Consider the following 21,173-nt stretch of genomic DNA (forward strand, 5'->3'; position numbering starts at 1 on the left):
CATTTTTCCTCCTCTACAAACCCCTATGCTCTACCCGACCCTCCGATTTAGGTCATTTCCGCCCTTTCCTTGAGCATTGAGGACAATGTTTGTTCTTAAGCTTGGGGTGGGGCATTTCCCTTTTCTTTTACTTTTTCATGCATTTTTTTTGTTAGGTTGCATTTCATTTTAGTTTTAAGCTAATTTGCATTCAATTTTTTTTTATTTTATATAAAATTCCAAAAAGATTTCATTTTCTTCTTTTCTACTTTCTATTTTTGCATAACATTTAGCTTAGGGCATTAGCATTCATGCATTTTTGTTGTCTGTTTATTCTCACCCCCCCCCCCTTGGATGCCATGGAACAGGTTCATAGTTATTGTATCATTATTGGTCCAGGATCTTGTTGCTATCTCACCCATCGAACCGGGACCACTAGCTGCTGTTTGGGATTTCATACTTGGGATCAGATGCTGGAAGCTTAAAGGGGTAAGTGATCATGGCCAGGTAGTTTTCATGAAGAATTATGCATGCAATACTAACAACTATAGGATATACTATAGCAATGGATGTTCTTAGCCTTGCGGTCAATACCGCTGAGAGGATCACACTTGATCATGTTTGAACCGTTAAGATGAAGCACTGTTGCTTGTCCCCGAGTAGAATCCATATCCGGTCTCTTTACATCACCATATCTTTTTGCGATTTTCTTAGGATCTTAGAGAGTCTTTTAGTCCGCATATGGACATTTTCATTATTTTTGAAAAATTGTAAGTTTGAAAAGGAGCTTACATTACATCTTTATGCTCCACACATGGTCATTTTCACACTTAGACCATTCGGATTATATTATTACCCTCTCGGTTCCACTTACACACTTTTGGGAACCAAATTTTGAGTCAAAGGGTTTTCTTGTTAAAAATTTCGATTGTTAATACATTACCTTCAAGTGTTTAAAAAAAACAAAAAAAAATAAAAGAAAAAAAAAATAAAAAAATTCAAGCTGCAATAATCGTAGATAGGTGACCGGTTCAATTATTGAACAAATTTTCCTACATTTTGGTCACCCGGCGTTTAACATTCATTTATATAGAGTTGTCTTATTGTATATAGATCGAGTTGTTTCTTTTCGCAAATTGGTGATGTTAGAGAGATTGTTGAGTCGGATACTACGGGAGGTTTGGGCCAACACTAAGTGAACCGATTCCTACAACGGTGCCCGAGCGATTAAACCCAATCACATTTGAGAGTGGCCAATAGACGTGAGATCATGCAACTTTTGTGATAAGAGTGTGCACTTAAAAAAGAGCTCCTCACGAGCCCATCCAGCTGCTTTCTCCCTACTACAGATGTTCTTCATTGTATGCATGTTCCATTGGGGCTGCGATTGACCATCCCTCCTTACTCACCTAAAGGAGTTGTCCTAGCTGTGGTTTATGGTTCCACTGTCATTGGATGAAAAAGTAATGAGATAATAGCAAGATCAACTCTGACCATGATGACTAACGGTGATCAGGTTCTGTGGTTCTATCCATTCTTTTTATTTTTCATAGGATAGTTCATCCCGAGTTCATTTTAGTCTTGTCTTACTTGAGGACAAGTAAGGTTTAAGCTTGGGGTGATTTGATAGCTTCATTTTATTTACTTCTTTTTATAGTTTATTTTAGCATATTTCATTCACAATTTAGATAATTTCCATGCATATTTTCCTTTTTGTTATTTTATGACCACTTTCGGGTTCTTTCGAGTTTTGTGAGCTTAATTACAGATTTTAAGGAGACTAACGGAGCGGGATCTTTTGGAAAGCAATTGGACTTGGAGGACAACGAGGATTTTAGGCTTGATGGCTATAGAGGTGATGCATGGAGTGGGATTGTCAATTATTTGAAGGGTTGGAAGAATTAAACTTTAAATTTGAAAGCCACGGGAGAATTCTTGAGTGTGCAAGATCGATGTTTAGGAATTTGCGGAAGTTTTGAGTGATGTGGAGAGACAAATTGGGCTCAAATTGAAGAAATATTGAAGAGAAATGGGCTAGAAGCAGATTGGATTCGAACTGGGCCAATGGATTAGCTGTGGGGGCCCAAGACTTGAAGAAGCCCAAAAATTTCCGTCGAAGTCACGCGGCCCGCGTGGATTCTTGACAAGGGCAATTTCGGGATTTTACTTAGAGCTCTATATTGGGAAGGTTGGTGTGCCTCTTTAGCATCATCTTGGAGGTCCGATTTTGATACTTTCTCTCTGGAGTTTGGAGCATTTTTGAAGGCCAAGAACCCTCAAGAACTTCACCATTTCATCTCTTAATTCTTGCTAAATGTTTGGTACAATCTTAACTAACTTTGTTTCCTTGAGTTTAGTCATGCTTGGCTAAACTAATCTTGGTTGACTTTTGTTGAATCCTTTGAACTTTTGTTGAATATTGAAGAATCCATGAATTTGTGTTTGAATCTTTATGAAAATGTTTTGTGTTTTAACATCTTATCATTACTTGCATGTTTTTATTCATGAGTTTAAATGTGTTTGTGGTGATTAGTTGGCTAATTTCTTGATTAACTAAAGGATCTTCAAATTAGCAAGCAACAAGTGATTCTTGTGTTAGTTTTACTTCACACAATCATAAAAACATTTTCTCCAACATGGTGGTGAAAGCATTTGACCCCTCTTGGATTTGGTGACTTTTTTGGTTCTTAATGCTAGTTGACTTTCACTAATTACATGCTTAATGGAATTAGTGACTTTAACTAAGGAAATTGTTATGAGCTTCTCTAACCATTTCAACAATTAAGAAAAGTCTAGGTAATCTCAAGCTCCTTAGATTACTATAGCCAAATTAAGGGTTTAAAACAAGTATTGCACCATTTGATTCTAATGATATGTTCATCAAAAGTCAAAGTGAGGAACCTTAAGTCAACCATCCTTCTCTTATTGATTTTACATCAAACTCTTATTTTTGTTGAAATTGTCTATTTAAATCTTAGTTAATTCTAGTTTGTTTCAAGTATTTCAAAACACCAAAACCCCCAGTTTTAATTTATTGTCATTTTCCAAGTATTTTTACAAAGAGATTTTTCTTAGAGTTATTAAATTGAACCAATCCCCGTGGATTCGATCCCTTTACCACTATACACTATTTTAGTGTGTAATAATTAGGGTTATTAATTTTGTTGGCCTCGACAACCACCATGTTTCAAAGGTTCAAGTATCCCAAAGGTTAGCAAAGGTCTAGATGTGTTTAAGGTCCAAATCATGACAACTACAAGGGTTTACGGCCAAGGTGTAAACTCCTGGCCGTAAACTCTCTTTGATGATGAGTTTGGTGATGATTCAAGGTCTTACAAAGCACAAAGGAGTGTTCTAGCCTCAAATCCAAGCCTTAGGAAGAGTTTAAGGCTCAAATGGCACCTTTATAGGGGTTTACGGCCAAGGGAGATGCTCTTGACCGTAAACTCCTTTTGTTCTTGAGAATTTGATGATTTCAAAGTGTAGATCAAGTGTTTCTAGCATACAACTTAGTTAGGGGAAGAGTACTCACACTTTGGAGGCCCTTTGATGAAGATCGGGAGTGAAATCTCGATGAAACTTGAGAGAGAATGGGGAGATTTCAGCCAAGGAAGGAAAAGAATGAGAAGAAAGAAGTGCTCTCATATATATAGGAGGGGTTTCCGGCCATGGTTGAGTTTACGGCCGTAAACTCCATGTTTACGGCCGTAAACTCCACATGATGGAGTTTATAGCTTTGTTTGATGGTTTGAACTTCAGTAGCTATATCCTAACACTCCTTCCTTGAATGAACTAGGCTTAAAACACCCAAACAGACTCTAAACAGTGCTGAATGATAGCAGGAGTGAGTCTGACTTAAGGTTGATTGTACTGGCGTTACAAGGCAAAAATTTTCTGGTTGTCACAGTAGTAGGGGGAGTAGTCCCCGTGTCACTGTCGTAAGGACCGAAGGGTAGGTCGGGCACCCCAGAATTGCCTGGCAGTATGTTTATGCTATGTTATTATATGGTAGTAGTAGTAGTAGGGGGTGAAATAGTCCCCGTAGCCGGTTCTAGAATAAACCGGAGGGTAGGTCGAGCACCCCAGAATGGCTTGACATGGGTAGGTCAGACACCCCAGAATTGTCTGGCAGGGTAGGTCGAGCACCCCAGAATGGCTTGACATGGGTAGGTCGAGCACCCCAGAATGGCTTGACATGGGTAGGTCAGGCACCCCTGAATTTCCTGACAGTATGTTTGTTTATATGGTATGTTGTATGATGGGGGAACTCACTAAGCTTCGTGCTTAGGGTTTACAGTTTTGGTTTCAGGTACTTTCAAAGGAAAGGAGTCGGCTCGATCGCAGTGCATCACACTATGTTTTCCGCACATGAGATCTTTAGGATTACACTTTGGTCTTGACATGTGATGTTATTATGGATGTTTTTATACTATTGGTTTTATAATAACTTAATTAAAAATGAAATTTTTGTTCTTGAATTTTGGGACGTTACAGATATAAATAAGAGGCTTGCATTTGGCTATAGGGATCATCCTTCACTTCTTGCAAGTGACCGAAACCTCTTCCCCTCTCCCTTTCTCTCTAGTTTTGGTTAGAAAACTTGAAGAACACTTGCATCTTCATGCCTTCTTTAAGTTCATATTGGTTATGAACTTAAAGCTTAAGGGTTTAAGAGTTTTGGACTAGCATCTACATCAAGTTGAGTTATTGTTGGTGTCTCAAAGGTTCCATATTCTTCATCAACTTCCAAGCCTCCCAAGCGAACCCAAAGAACTACAAAGGTTGTTATTTCGTCCTTTCTTTGGTTGGTGTTTAAATCTTTCTATAACTTGCAAGAAGATCCTTGGTGGGTATAAATTGTTTATGTTATTTCAAAATCAAAGTCTTCCGTTGCCATATTTTTCTAGTTTATGAAACTATTTTTTAACTAAAACCCAACAAGTACATGTAATCATATAGATCTACCAGTCTAACACATATCCAGTAAACATAGGTAATCATACATATCTACCAGTCTATCATATAACCAACATAAATAATCTAATATACCAAGATACATGATCCAGTAGGACAACATTGGTGCCTTTGACCCATAAGTACAATGAGGAAAACTCACCTCACAATCCAAAATATAGTTGAACAGATCAATGCTCCAAATGCTGTCTCTACCAGTCACCTATACAATAAACAGTGACCTAAACTCAAACTACCATTCAAATTACCCAAAATACCCCTAAGTCAAGTGTAACGCCCGGGTTCCGGGGCTAAGAATTAATAGATGATGTAATAGTCTAGGTCAACTATTGTAACTCTTTTTGAAGTAATAAAAATGAATTATTTGAGTATTATGTGATTTTATGTGCTTTATACTTAATTATAAAGGTATAATTAATAAAGAATAAAAATAAGCGTCAAAATTAAAGTGTTAGATAAACCCGATATCTTTACATAAAGTGGTGGTAGTCAAAACAAGGATTCTGGGGATATAAAGAACACCCAAATCTGACTTCGTATGAGGAAGTTATGATTTTTCTAAGATTTGGCATAGCAGTGCACAACCCGAAACTCAAATTTTAGTTCGAGCGGTTTTTGGCTCACGCGACCTAAATGAGAGTTGAAGATCTCATTAATAGGAACTCAACGACAAAAAGACAGACAAAAACGGAGTCTGTATGTAAAAGTTATGAATTTTACGCGGACATTTAACAGTGTAATCACCTCCTATTGTTAAATTTAAGATCGGTCGAGAATTAGCCGACGGAGTAAAAAGGAAAGTTGTAGATTTTATTTTTACCAACGCGTGGATATAAATAACGTCAAAAACGGAGCTTGTATGCGAAAGTTATGGACGAAGCTTAGTCTCTACTTTTCGAGCGCGGCGAATTCGATACAGTTTTGTAAATCCGAGATAGAATGAGAATTAGCCAACGGGGTCTAAATGAAAGTTGTAGTACTCATAAATACCAACGCGTGGATATAAATAACTTCGGAAACGGAGCTCGTATGCGAAAGATATGGACGAAGCTTAGTCGCTACTCTTCGTGCGTGATAAATACGATACAGTTTTTGTAAATCTGAGATAGAAGGAGAATTAGCTGACGGGGTCTAAATGAAAGTTGTAGTACTCGTAAATACCAACGCGTGGATATAAAGAACGTAGAAAGCGGAGCTCGTACGCGGAAGATACGGACGAAACTTAGGGGCTACTTTACTATAAAATCTCTATAAATAAAGGGTGAACTCTTCATATTTTCTTCACACCATAAGCCTTTCTTTCTCTCTCTAACTTCTCTCTAGTCTCCCTAAACCCCTCCCAAGTCTAGGGAACCTCCCTACCACAAGAAGGAAGCCCCAAAGCGCCCGACGGCTCCGAGAAGAAAAGCTTTCGGCTCGGAAACGCTGCTCCAGCGAAGCCCGGTTTTTAATAAAAACCCGTTGTTTTGTCGAGGAAAATTGTTTTAAGAGTAACGAAGCGCTTTCCGAGTGCCAAGTCACCTTATTTCAAGGTGAGTGCATAGTCACTTTCATCTTACACATAGATATGAAGTATTTAATATAAATTACGTGCTATGTGCATATTGTCTGAATACTTGCTGTCTATGCTGATGAAAGATTTTTATACATGTTTTAAATGATTTAAATTGTATATGTATTTTATATCTACAAAATGTTGGGGTAAAACATGGGTAGATGTAATAGACTATGTGTGATAAAATGATGAGAGGCCTCGATGTTGTTGCTGTTGATTCTGTCATCTAGCGGAGTATGGATGACAACCACGGACTCTTCTAGACATTCCAGTGGAACGCTAGCAGGCTCGCAACCTATAGGTGTTTGTGAACGATGTGTTCACCGGTGTACTCCATCCCCCTCATGGTTGCCTTAAGGACATTTATTGCTGAGGAATCCCCTTAGTAGTAGTGTCCATCCCGATGATGATCCTTAGTCTAGGTCCCTTATGATAGGTGTTTTAGGGACATAAAGTGAGGATAACGGGAACGGGTAATCGGGTTATTGTTGGTTGATGAAATTAATAAACTTATTTAATGTGGGTTGAAAACCCTATGTGCTCACCAGGCTCCCAAGCCTGACCCACTCAGTTTCTTGTATTACAGGTAGTGGTGCACGAGCATAGATATGATGTTTGGGATGAGAGATTACGGATATAGGCCAGTAGATATGAATAAATGTAGTAAGGCTTATATTGGACTCTTTATGCTTTTGATCTGTATCGAACATGACATCCCGATGTTTTTAATGAAATACATTTCTATGGAAATGCTTTGATAAATCTTTATCATATTTTATTTTGGGAACAAATTCCGCAACACTTTTATTTAAAATGTTACTCTGATTTTTAAACAAAGCATAAACAAAATCGGTATTTTCTGGCCGTGAAAATGGGGATGTCACATCAAGCTTGGTCAAAGTCAAAGCCAAAAAGTCAAAGGGGTCAACACAGACTGAGTACGCCCTACGTACTCAGTCACTACGCTCGGCGTAGTAGATTGTTGGCTAAATTATGGAGCCTCTGCCCAATACGCGCTGCGTACCACTAGGTACGCCCGACGTACACGACTTGATTCTACTCTTCTCATTAAGTGATTATCCCATTAAGACATTACTTCCAGAGTTCAAATCTAGTCCCAAATATCATTCTAAGTCATAAAGTTTCCAACTTCATGACTTTCCATGACTAAAAGGAGTCCAAAAACCAAAACCCTAACTTAATACACAAACCCAATCATCATAACTCTTGCATGGAGGGAGGAAAGGGACCAAAATCACATTTTTATGGTTCCTAGCACTTAAAAACGTCCCAAAGGACATCTCTTACGGTTTAGAGTAAGCCATACTCATGAATACCAATATTATGGGACCAAAATTCATAAACAATTAAGAACTAGCAAGATCTAAGGAGACATTCATCAAGTTTAAATGAACACAAGGGTTTGCAATGGATTGATTTGGGAGGATGAAGACTGAAGGTTGAAATGGTTTTGAGGGTTAAGGATGCTTAAATAGGGCTCAAACCCTAAAAATTAGGGTTTGAATGTTGCAGCTCTACGCCCTGCGTACTTTAGGTATGCCCAACGTAGATCATTAAATGCCTACATCCTAATTCCCATGATACGCCATACATAGGAACAAGTTACGCCTAGCGTACTCTCTATTTTCAGAACATCCCCACGTGTTCGCATCAGAACACCCATCACAACGTGTACCCTCCTCGTTTGCATCTGAATATTCCCTTTGCATCCGATCTCACCCGTTCACATCCAATCGCATCCAGGGTACTTCTTTCACATCTAACACTCTCATTCGCATCCAATCACATCAGGGGTACTTGTTTTCGCATCTAACACTCTCATTCGCATCCCATCACATCTGGGGTACTTCCTTTCGCATCCAACACTATCATTCACATCCAATCGCATCTGGGGTACTTCCTTTCACATCCAACACTCTTATTTGCATCCAATCACATCCGAGGTACTTCCTTTCGCATCCAACACTCTCATTCGCATCCAATCACTTGATCTTTTCCAAAAATCAAACTTTTGACTCCTTAACACCCAAGATCAATCAATCTTGGAAAATGGGTGTTACAGTAAAAATTCTTTAAATACCACTTCGTCTCATTATGTTGTTTAAAATTAACACATGTATTACAAGATCAAAACTGGAAGCAAACTCATAGAACCCCACAAAATTACATCAAATTCATGAAAACCTTATTCTTTCAACACCTTATTCACATTAATAACAAGGCATATATGTCCTTTGCCAGAACGACACAAGCTACATACATAATCGTCATAAGATCCGACCCATCCAACACCATCTTCTTTAAAACGTTATCAATTAGTTTACCAATACCCCACTGTCATTAACAATTGACACGTATGACATACTACTAGCAATCTCCATGGTTCCTTAACCACATGTGGAACCTCCTTCCTTGATAATTAACGATCATTCCTACGTCGATTAGTATCACTACCGCCCTAACTTCCAAATTTAGCCAAGGATGCGAATATGTGGAAGTTCTGTATCCAAACCCTATATAATTTATCCACAAGCACATTAAGATTGTTTATCTTCAAGAAACCAACAAAAGCAAGCCGACATTTAATCTTGGATAATTTTCAAGCGATGTATACATCCACTACTAGACCATGTCGGTCACATAACTTCCATAAATCTTTCACCTACATCTTCTATAGGAAATTCTTCACATAGATCGTGACAAACACGATATCCAATTTCTTAAAATTAGGGTTTGCTCCTTTCACTTTGTTTCTTATTAGTAATAATTCACCAGGTCTTAAATGATTCTTCCTAATCTTCAATTACCAACCATCATGATTAGCATCCGTTCCCATCATATTTGCATGATTTGAATTTAGTTTAGACTTCTCAAATCTATGTTTTGAAAATAATCATAAATTTGGATTCATTTGATTGGATCAGATCGGATCGATATATTATAATGCACATACATAATATTATGATATAAAAACAATCGTAAATATGGCATGTAGGTTTACTTTCTTGTTACTTACATTGTGGTTCATGAGGTTAGGAGTCTTAAATGACAAAATTATTAGTATGTGTTATTGTCACTGTAACCCAACCAACTTATCGTTTTTGTTTTAAAAAGTCCCTCGTATCTTTTTTTTTTGTAGTCTAAGGGAATAAACTTTATAATTACATGCTAAAAAAGGACTACAACTTATAATAGCCGGTTTCCTTAACAATGTGGAGTTTATGTAAAAAGAAAAAAGAAAAAATAATTAAAGATGTGGCTTTTCGTAAAAAAAGAAAAGAAAAAAAAACTAAAGTACACATATTGAGATTCCACGAGAGATAAGTATGAGATTCCACGGGAGATAAGTATTGATTATCCCTAATTCCAAAACCCAATTCACCAAATCTATTCGTCCCCAGCCACTATCTACTCGATTCACTTCCATTTCAATATTTCATCACCATAAAGAAATCATCGTGATGGAGCAACACGGAGACCATCAATTCAAGATGCAAGAAAAATAAAAATTAAATTGGGGAGGAGAAGCAACATCAGTGTCAACGGTGGTGTTCTGACGAATGACAGTGATTGTTTGAAATCGTTCATCTTCTTCGTCTTCAAGACCTGTTCATCTTATGGGTTTTTTTTTCATCTTCAATATAAGTTCATCTTCTTTGTCTATCGGGTCTGTTTATCGAAGGATTACTGGCGATATCTTTGAATATGTTACCTTAAAGAGATGTAACTTCTTTTCATATTCTATTTCATGGGTTCTAGTGATGTATTGTTTTGGATATATGACCTCAATTTCATGTGTTATAGTTTTGATTTGTCACCTTCATGATTTGTTACTTTCAAGAAATGTGAATGTTCCAACTTTGATGATATTACACGGACATTTTTTTTCCAGGTTTTTTCATTTTTTTTTCTGTTGTTGTTTTGAAATCATATGTTTTGATGGTAATGGTTTGAAATCGTATGGATTAATGGAGTTATTGAACTATGGATTTCCCTTTTTTTCTTGGAATCAATTTTTTTTATATGGGTTCTTTGTCGGAAGATTTACGGTGGTCGATGGTGGTGTTCGGTGGATTGGGCCATTTTGGGATTTGACGATAAAGCGAACAACTGATGAACTTTTTCATTTGAGTTCTCATAAAATCAACTTCTATACGACATGACCAAAATGCCATATGTGTTATCAGTGGTGTTTACCCCTTCAAAATTGAAGGAAGGGTATTTTTAATACTGATTTTTATAGTTCAAGCACCTAGACTACTAGAAAAAAACATTAGAGACCTTTTAAATCAAAACCCAAAAGATTGTTGGGTTGTAGTGACATCAACCATTATTAGTATTAATGTTTGAATCAATTTTAATTATTTGACTTATGTTTAGATTGTTGTGTGAGATTGTAACGTTGAGTTATACACTCATATCTTTCTGATTTTATAATTTTGTTGTTATGCTAATCAATCGGCTGAATCCATAATTGTATATTTAATTGGTTTAAGCAACAAATAATACACTTTAAGTATGTAATAGATTTTGATGTCATATCATAGAATGATGTTGACACAATGAAAATTCTCCAAGTTTATGTAACGGTTGATGGTTTCATTTGTACGTTTATGGGTATGGGTCACACCTAGTTTTTGGTGCAAATAGGTTGTTTAAGTTTGTGGACAACAACGATGAGTCTATGAATCAAATGACAATCATTACAAATAACAGTCTATGAATATATGTGTCAATTTGTAAGGATATTATAGTCATTTTAATAAGGGTGACACTTATTAAAAATGACTAATATCTTTACTAAATTTCATTTTAATTTACTTACCATCTTTTTTTTATTTATATATTTAAAAAACAAAATGGCCCACTTCCACCACCCACCCAATGTTTTTTCACAAAAGATACTTATCACTCCCCCTTCCCATTTTATTTTCTTAATTAAATTGAAGAACCTTAAATTATTTTCAAACCACAACCGCCGGAGAGACCACACGTGCGGATGACCAAAGTTAAAAATACACCACATAAAACTATACTCAGACCACCGCCATCGTATGCTTTCGTTTTCTCTAAACTCATTCTACGCCATCACTCCATATGCTGCCACAAAACTTAAACTCCATCTACACCATCGGAAATCTCTTCACCGCCACCGTCTGTTTTCAATTAAAAACCCTAAACCATACTTTGACCATTGAGACTATCTGTTTTCTCTATGACAATGTATTCTAACTCTCCTACGCCGTCTACTTTTATTCTTCTTCTTTCTTCCCTTTCTCGATTTCATACAAGAAAGGAAGGATTCAACAAATTTTGAAGGTTTTGATTATGTCAGATTTAAGTTTGAGGTTTGATTTTAATATTTGAGTTTGAGTTTAATTTCATATATGATTTTGGTTTGATTTTCATAACGTGGTGGTTGTCGGCAATGAGTGGTGGAGCTGCCAAACCTTTGAAAAAGAAAAGAGTGGGGTTGGCACAGGCTTGTTGGGTTTAATACAAGAAATAAATAATAGACAAAATTGTAAAAATGGTCCCTGTGTATGTATTTTTTTGGGGTTTTAGTCCAAACCACGACTTTTTTGGATTGGTGGTCCTTTTGAGCTAGTTTCGTTGCGTTTTTGGTCCCTCTGAATAGTGAAATGACTGTAATGCCCTTCTGATATTTATTTTTCATTTTTCTTTCATTTCTTTTTAAATCTAATACTAACTTATTTATTTTAATAATTAAAAAAATAAAAAGGTTCTCTCTCTCTCTCTCTCTCTCTCTCTCTCTCTCTCTCTCTCTCTCTCTCTTCTTGTATCTATCCCTAATCAAACTAAAAGAAAATTCAATAAAAGTATCTGATCTGTATCGCATACCACCTAGTTCTTTCCCTTCTTCTGGTAGCCTTCTTCATCTTCATCATATAGAAGAACAAGAAGAATGCACACTCAAACGAGACAGTACACAATAAAAAATTCGGTGAAGAAAGTCCTTCCATCAAGCTTTGCGCATCACCCGAAAGGTATTCTGTGAGATGAAACTGTTGGAATCAATCCAAATTTTTACACTTACACCATTGTAATCGATGCTCTGCGTAGAACTAGTTAGGTAACTCATGCACATGATGTGTTTGCTTAAATTTCTGAACAAGAAATCAAACCAAATGATCCCCTGTGTTTCTTTCCACGCTGGGTTTCCGGTGAGGATCTCCAAGGGTCTTACGCACAGAGGAGTTGTGTTGTGTATGATGAGAAGTGGCGGGGTGTTGATGAGACTATAAGTAAGGAAGCGGTGGCAGGGGTTGTGTTTGGTGGAGATGTGTTATGTCTGAGTGATCAAAATGAAGTTATGAGGAACCCAATTTGGGATCTGATTGAGTATACCAGAGTTGGAGAAAATGAAAAATAAGGAGATCGATAGGGTGGATGAACCCGATGTTTAAATTTGTCTTTTTTTTGGAGATTTGGTTTATGATGCGGTGAATCAATGATAAATTTTTATCTAGATTTGTTTTGCAATTAGTTTAACCAAACACTGTGTGTTTTTCTGTAGGTCAAATGTGGGTTTGGGGAAGAAGAAGTTAAGAAAGAGAGAGAGGATTTTCCGATTGATGGTGGTGGTGGTGTTGTTTATATTCGCCGGAAAAATGAGGTTTTTAGAGGGATTTTCCGCTGGTGGTGTTCATATTTTCCGGCAGTGGCAGCTTTCATATCTTACGGCAGTAGCGGTGGGTCTTTTAGAGAGAGAGTGTGTGTGAGAGAGAGAGAGATAGAGAGATAGAGAGAGAGAGGGTGGGCCCCATATTTTTAATTAATAAAACATTAAATTAAATAGAAAAAACAAAGCAAAATATATGAGAAGGGCATTACAGTCATTTCACTATTCAGAGGGACCAAAAATACAACAAAACTAGCTCAAAAGGACCACCAATCCAAAAAAGTCGTGGTTTGGACTAAAACCCTAAAAAAATGCATACCACAGGGACCATTTCTGCAATATTGTCTAAATAATAATCGATACAAATACATTACAAAAGCTAAAAGATATACAAAATAACTATATTATAGTCATTTTAATACATAAGTATATTATAGTCATTTTATATATAATAATTATACAAAATAATAATTAAAACTTCAATATATAAGTATATTGTAGTCATTTTATGTATATTATAGTCATTTTATGTATAATATGGATTTTACCCAAAACAAAAACTAACCATAGGAACGGTCCGTATTAAAAGAAAGAGTAAATTACACAATTCGTCCCTGATGCAAGTGTCAAATTGCACGTTTGATCCCTATTTTCAAAAATTAACTCGGACCGTCCTTTATATTGTTATAAATTACACGCTTCGTCCCTAACAGACATAAAATGACTATAATGCCCTTTTCTATTTCTTTTTCATTTATTTTTCAGATTCTTGATTATTTTTTATTATCAAAAATGTTTTAATTAAGCTTGTGGGTCCCACCCCACCCCCTTTTGCACCATTTCCCTTTTCTTTTCATCTATGATCCTGAACACCACCACGTTTACATCTTCTCCACTCTACTAAGACAACCTTCGTCGGAAAAAACCTTCATCTCCACCATAAAACATCATTCTGTCATTATCAATCAAATAACAACTTGAACCAGCCACACAATCAAACCCTTACCTGCACCACTTACTCATCCTTCCTCTTTACCGCCAATTGCAAAGCAAATCGCTCAGAACTTGATGCTCAAAATCAAAACAGAAATAACTCAAAACCGAGTCAGATTCAAGTAAATATTATCGTCAAGAAGCTGAAGCTAAAAAACGAAATCACTCAATACAAAAACTGAAATCGAACTTGAAGTTCAATGTCAAAAGTAAAATTAAACCTAAAACCTAAATTCAAACTGATACTTGAATTCAATCATGGAACTCAAAATGTAAGCTAAAATCAAATAGAAAATCAAACTTGAAATCAAACCCACAATCGAACCTGAAAATCAAACCCACAATCGAAATAGGGGAATGGGACGAGCAGAAGATATGTAAAGAAAAAGGAAGGGAATCAGCATAACTGCTACTGGTGGTGCGGTGGTGGTGCCTCTCTTGACGGCACAATGGTGCCTCTCTTCACCTGAAATAGCCCAAACATCTAGAATTTGTTCAAAGGGACAGAAATTACAGGGATGAATACAATGTTTTAGGGCGTATACGTTTCTGATATTCGAAGTTTGTAAGGTTTTGTAGCTTGGACGTTTCCGGCGGCAACATAGTGTTGCAGGTGGGTGTTGTGAGAAGAGAGGAATGAGAAGAAGCTCTTTTGCGTTTGACGGGAGAAAGTTGAAGAGGGTAAGGATGTAAGGTATAAAAGGGGGTTGTCCCACTTCCATTTCTTTTTCAATAAAAAACTCAAAAAACAATAAACAATTGCAAAATAAATCAAAAAGAAATAGTAAAGGACAATATAGTCATTTCACATATGGCAGGGACGAAACGTGCAAATTTTCACGATATAAGGGACGGTCCGAGTTAATTTTTGAAAATAGGGACCAAACGTGCAATTTGACACTAACACCAGGGACGAATCGTGTAATTTACTCTAAAAGAAAAAAGTTGGTGACCCCAAAGTCCCGAACCATAGGGTATTTTCGTGTAATTTTATAAAACTAAAGTTGTGTTGTATAAGATAATTACATGTCCCAAACCATAGGGAATTTCGTGTAATTTTATAAAACTGAAGGTGTGTTGTATACGATAATTAGATGAAATATGCATTATTTTGTAAGATTTGAAAAGTAATTGATTATTCGATTATTTGAGCTTCAAGATCCTTAAAATCAAAATCAGTTGTTAAAAGTTTAAGGTTAAAACATTAAAATTAATCATTTATAACTTAAAATAATAATAATAACAATAAGATAATTAAATTAATTGCGCCTCTATAAACACAAGTAATAATATGTAGTATGTTACATGCTATACGTCGATCAATTTGTATTGAATTTAAAAAAAAAATCATAAATACAAGTAGTTATTTGGAAACACGAATATTTGAATCCGTCCAAGATTTTATGATTTGACCCGTGAATGTCTTTTATCTTTACCATCTCATTTGAATTTCATTCCACTCCCTTCACCCCCAAAACTTTTTGAAAAAAAAAAGTTCCGATTTTTATGAATCTTTTAAAATGAATCGCAAAAGGTTCTCACTAAATTTTTGAAGAAGAAGAAGACGACGACATGTCAACAGTTTGGTTTTCTTTAAAAAAATCATTCCACTGCAAAACGGATTCTTCAGCAGTCCACGACCCGAAATCCAAGAACCATTTATCCACCATCTTGACCCGAAAACCAGGCAGATGCGGTTGTTCAAGATCCATTGCAAATCTCAAAGATGTCATCAATGGCGGAAGCAAGCGGCATTCTGAAAATACAGTCAATTGCAGTCCAAGATCTATCGGAAGTAGCGATTTTCCAAATCCCATTACCCATGAAGTAATTCTCAATAGTTCAAAATGCGAGCTCAAAATCACCGGATTTAATGGAGGCGCCACCGCTGATGGATCGACATTTGTGGGTACTTTATTGCCCGGCACACCAAGTCCCTGCGCTAACTCCGCAATGCATTTCAAGAAAACGCCATCAAGAAAGATGATAGAAAGAGAAGGGAATGGAATCGGAATTGGCAATTCCGGTCATTTAGGTGTTTTCGGGAAGAACAGTACACTTATACAAAAAACTAGACACTCGTCTGATAAAGAATCCGAAGAGTTTTCCGGCGAGGGAGTCATGTGCCATAAGTGTGGCAAGCAGTTTGGCAAATTGGAAAATCTAGAAGCTCATCATCTATCCAAACATGCTGGTATAATCTTGAATCTCAATTATTAAGTGTTATCATCATCGAAATTTGATTATATTTTTCAGAATTATAATCGGGTTCTCCTATTTTTATTATGGCTGGCTTTAAATCTCCATATAGTTCCTCCAACTTTAAAACATTCTGTGGAATACGTTGCAGTTACAGAACTTATGGAGGGTGATTCCTCGAGAAAGATAGTGGAAATCATTTGTCGTTCGAGCTGGATAAAGTCCGACAATACCTCCGGTAGAATCGAGAAGATCTTGAAGGTCCACAACATGCCAAAAACCCTAGCTCGATTCGAAGAGTATCGAGAATCAGTGAAAACGAAAGCCAGCAAATTACCCAAAAAACACCCTCGTTGTCTCGCCGACGGAAACGAGTTACTCCGGTTCTACGGCGCCACAATCGCTTGTTCACTAGGCATCAATGGCGCCTCCTCGAGTCTGTGTGTCTCGGATAAATGTTGCGTTTGTCGGATTATACGAGAGGGGTTCTCGACGAAACGGGAAATCAAGGGCGGGATCGGCGTTTTCACGACTTCGACTAGCGGCAGAGCTTTTGAATCGATTGAAGTGGTTGAGGAAGGGCCGGATACACGGAAGGCGTTGATTGTGTGCAGGGTGATCGCCGGGAGGGTTCACCGGCCGCTAGAGAACATCCAAGAAATGGCGGGGCAGTCGGGGTTTGATTCGTTGGCCGGAAAATTAGGACTTTATTCCAACATCGAGGAGCTTTATTTGCTTAGTCCCAGAGCTCTTCTCCCTTGTTTTGTGGTGATTTGCAAACCTTAATCAAACACAAATGTTCAATCCTTTTTTCATACATTTCTCTCTAATTTTTTTTTTAGATAGGCTCATTAGTTTACTACAGGTGTTTGGCAAAAAAGCTTATTGCTTATTAGCTTAAGCTAATAAGTAAGTGGGAGATAACTTATGAAAAAATGACTTATCAGAGGTGGTTCCCTACCGGAATAAGTTATTTTTCATCAAAACACTTTTTTAATTTATAATGATGGAACCACTAATAAACTAATAAGTTGTTTTAATAGGCTTAGCCGAACACCCTACGATTTTCTTTTGCTTCGTTTTTTAGACTTGGGAATATACTTTATTGGCACAAGTGCACAAGGTTCTTTGTATATAAAATACAAATAAATATACTACTAGTAGCATATTTTGTACCCGAAAAGTAGCTCTAAATTTTCCAAACAAAAGTAATGGATTTTGGAATTGGAAAAGTGGATAGTGGTCCTAGATCCTTTAGAAATATAGTACATGTTACTTGTTATGGACCCAAATTTTATCTGTTTTGGTTTGGTTTGTGGGTCTACGAATTAATTGAACCTCCACCTTTTATCGGAACAACTCGCTTGTTTAGATAAGGTTGTGTCCTATCTCTTTGTTTTAACTTTTAATCTGGTTAATTTAAAAGTATTCATGAAAAAATCTGATTGTAAAAGTTTTATTTACAGAAATACGGATTTCTACTAAAAAAATACCATGCAAATATTACACGAAATACGTAATAAAGTATAAAAAAGGGCACGTAAATACTGTACAAAATGCTCAAACAAATAACAAAGAGTTAGGATATTGACTAGACTAATGCAACATCACTATAAAATCAACCTTATAAACCCAAATGTGGGTATAAATGTACAATAAGTGAAATTGCACTTCTATTTCCTAAATATCATTTTTCTGTCTTTACACAAAATTGGCATTACATCCACAACCAGATAGAGAAAGGTGAGACACGATTTGTTGTTACACAAGGGACTTCATTTGAACCCTACTTTCCCGAATCAAGACCACACCAAAACCCGAGCTATGTGCTTTAGGTCAAAATGGTCAGATATATTACATAACAAATAAAAAACAAGACAATTGAACAAAATCAAAAGAATTTAAAAAAAAAAAAAAAAGTATTTAAACTTCAACTGAGTCGGGTATGCTGTCCATAGATTCGGCCCGATGGTGTTCACTATTCATTGAGTTTTGGCGAGCTGATTGACCTATGGTGATAGCAACTTCTGATGATGATAATGAGGAACGTCTTTTTTGATGCCTTTTGTTTTGTATTGTTTTTAAGATATGGGACAACACTTGTACGTTGTCCCTCATTGATGGTCTTTTTCTCGGTGAACGGTTGACACATTTGTACGCGAGTGCCGCCACGTCATTCAATTCACGCTCATCAAAATTCCCGTCTAAACGCGAATCCGCTATTTCTTCCCATCCAACTTGCCCTTCCGTATTCAATGCCGCCTGTTTATCACAAACAGTGACATCATTCCATTACTTTGCTTTTTTCCATTATGGTGTTCATTCTCTTCGTTTGTCATTCCATTCTATTGTTACCAATGGAATGGAATCACATATGAAGAAAATGAGAGACGGAGAGAGAGAGAGAGAGAGAAAGAGAGAGATCTTACTAGCTCAACATACTCCATGAGACCTTGTTGAGGGTTTCTTCCTGCAATAAGCTCGAATAGTAATACGCCAAAGCTGTAAACATCGCTTTTCTTGGTGAACGCACGTGATGATATATATTCAGGATCTAAATACCCGAAAGTTCCTTGAATATTTGAGGCATTTCTATTAATCATGTCTTCTCGAGAGAGCCCAAAATCAGCTACCCTAGCGCCCATCGACTCATCTAACAGGATGTTGGAAGATTTTATATCTCGGTGTATAACAGGAGGAACTGCCTGCAATTGTAATCAAAACAATAACCAATTTGACCATTTTACCCTCGTATTACAAAATAAAATAAAATCATAATTAAGTTAAAAAGAAACAACTTACTCCATCGTGTAGATATTCTAGTCCCCTTGCAACATCAAGAGCGATTTGAACCCTCAAATTCCAGCCTAAAAGTTGACGGTTTTCGTTGTACAAATGAGAAGAGAGACTCCCTTTGCTCATGTAGACATATATGAGCATATGTTGTCCCTTTTCTGCACAATATCCTACCAAATTCACAAGGTTCCTGTGATGTAATCTTCCCAATAACATAACCTCCGTATGAAACTCTTTCTCGCCTTGTTTTGAATCAGTTGCAAGGACTTTAACAGCAACAGTTTCACCGGTTGTCATCTGAGCTTTGTAAACAGGTCCAAATGCCCCTTGCCCTATTATTGACGTGAAATTACTTGTTGCTTTCTGTAGATCTCTGTTTCATCCAGAAAAATAAAGGGAAAAGGGTAAGAAGATTGAAGTTGACAGAAAAAAAAAAAAAAAAAAAAAAAAAAAAAAGTAAGACTTACTTGTAAGAATACTCGAGGATTCCTGAAGCTGCAACCACGTGAGATTTTCTTGGTCCAGTAAACCAAAATGAAATGCCGTTGTGTATAGATGCTCTTGATGATGTCTCTGTACCCATTGACGAATCGGATAAAACTGTACAAGAATCTGCACCATTTGCGCGTATGGGGATGGTTGCTGCTCTTCTGGAACTGCTGTTACCTATTTGAGATCGTTTCCTGTGAAACCTAAAGCAGAGTAGTCCAACTATGGCTAAAATTGCTCCGATTACAACCCCAATTGAAATACCGATGATCAGACCTGATGACTTCGCTTTCATCTCTTTGATGTTTCCTACGCAAGCAACTAATTCATCAACAAAAGGGAAAAGTATTTGTTACAAATCTAGATTTCAACTATGGCCCAATTCACTGTTGTTACTGGAAACACGGTTTCGAATTTTTCGAATATTAGAAAGCCAGATGCGGTTTTGTACTTTCTGTTGGAAGCTAACAATTATTCAGTAAAAATGGTGTAAGGCAATCACGCATGTAAAACACCATCTTCACCAGCACAACAGGAATAAAAAGTAAAAAGAGAATTAAGTTGAAAAAAAAAATTCAAAATACAATTATCGATACAGATCTCTGAGAGGGAAGGAAAACATAACATCGACCACTAAATTGGGCCAAGTTGAAGAAAAAACAAAGAAGGTTCGATGATTGCTCCATGTTCATACACACGATAAGACAGAAATTAAAGAAAAGAGAAAAGAAGAAGAAGAAGAATGGTTTTAGGAGCTAGAAATTAGGCCTAAGCGAGTAACCGATGATTTTGCTCAATATTTTTTTTAGCTAAATCACAGTAGAAGAAAGTCGAAATCCTCCAAAAATATGGTACCAAAAATAGCATCGGTTGACGAAATTAATGTGTCTTTTACTTTTTTTAACAAAAAACATACACAGTAAGTTGATTGAGACAAGGCTGACGATGTCGTCCAGATCAAGCATGATGAACAGTCATTAACACATAAACTAGACGATTGAGATTCAGATTCAGATTACATAGAAGACAAGTATAGTACTATCAAAATTACGTATAAACTGATTCTTAAACAAATCATAAGAAGTTTGGTTGACGATTTACCTGTTGATACGATCGATGATTGAACTGAAAAACCGTTACATTGCTGAAGAATTCGGAGGGGAAATGGAGAGAGAAACTTCGGGTATCAGAACAATAGTTCTTTTCCATGTTCGAAGACTAATTTGAAGAGACATTAATCCAAAATATACTGCAAATGGAGGAATTTTATGAATATTTTTCTTGTGGGATTAAATAAGAAAAGCGGACTGGTCGCCGTTTTGTTGCAAATGGAACAGCGTGTGATGCCGTGTTTCAGGGTTTATTGCGAATGATTTCCTTCTTACGTCATCGAATATTAACATGGTTTGACGATTATGCCCTCAAGTCATCCACCCTACTTCCTGTTTTTTGTTTAAATTAACCAGAAAAATTACATAAAAATAAGAGATACTTTGAGAAAATTTTAAAAAAATGTAGATACTT

General features: G+C 36.6%; 2 protein-coding genes across 3 annotated transcripts; one reads left to right on the forward strand and one right to left on the reverse strand.

The window, feature by feature from the left end:
- Window positions 1-15,617: 15,617 nt before the first annotated feature.
- LOC145117390 (uncharacterized) lies at window positions 15,618-17,203 on the forward strand. Its single transcript, XM_079053686.1, has 2 exons — window positions 15,618-16,359; window positions 16,516-17,203. The coding sequence occupies exons 1-2, from the start codon at window positions 15,738-15,740 to the stop codon at window positions 17,148-17,150; spliced, it is 1,257 nt and encodes a 418-aa protein (XP_078909812.1). The 5' UTR covers window positions 15,618-15,737; the 3' UTR covers window positions 17,151-17,203.
- An 812-nt stretch (window positions 17,204-18,015) lies between these two features.
- On the reverse strand, window positions 18,016-20,969 carry LOC145115539 (calcium/calmodulin-regulated receptor-like kinase 1). 2 transcript variants are annotated; one of them, XM_079051836.1, is made up of 5 exons: window positions 20,751-20,969; window positions 19,628-19,970; window positions 19,167-19,533; window positions 18,794-19,069; window positions 18,016-18,626 (listed from the first exon to the last, which is right to left on the reverse strand). In XM_079051836.1, the coding sequence occupies exons 2-5, from the start codon at window positions 19,942-19,944 to the stop codon at window positions 18,288-18,290; spliced, it is 1,299 nt and encodes a 432-aa protein (XP_078907962.1). In that variant the 5' UTR covers window positions 19,945-19,970; window positions 20,751-20,969; the 3' UTR covers window positions 18,016-18,287. The 2 variants fall into 2 exon arrangements, with proteins under 2 accessions (XP_078907962.1, XP_078907961.1); XM_079051835.1 differs by having other exon boundaries at window positions 19,628-19,958; window positions 20,751-20,968.
- Between the last annotated feature and the right edge of the window lie 204 nt (window positions 20,970-21,173).

Source organism: Lactuca virosa, chromosome 5 (genome assembly GCF_052849685.1).
Source record: "Lactuca virosa cultivar CGN04683 chromosome 5, Lactuca_virosa_CGN04683_v6, whole genome shotgun sequence".
Lineage (NCBI taxonomy): Eukaryota > Viridiplantae > Streptophyta > Magnoliopsida > Asterales > Asteraceae > Lactuca > Lactuca virosa.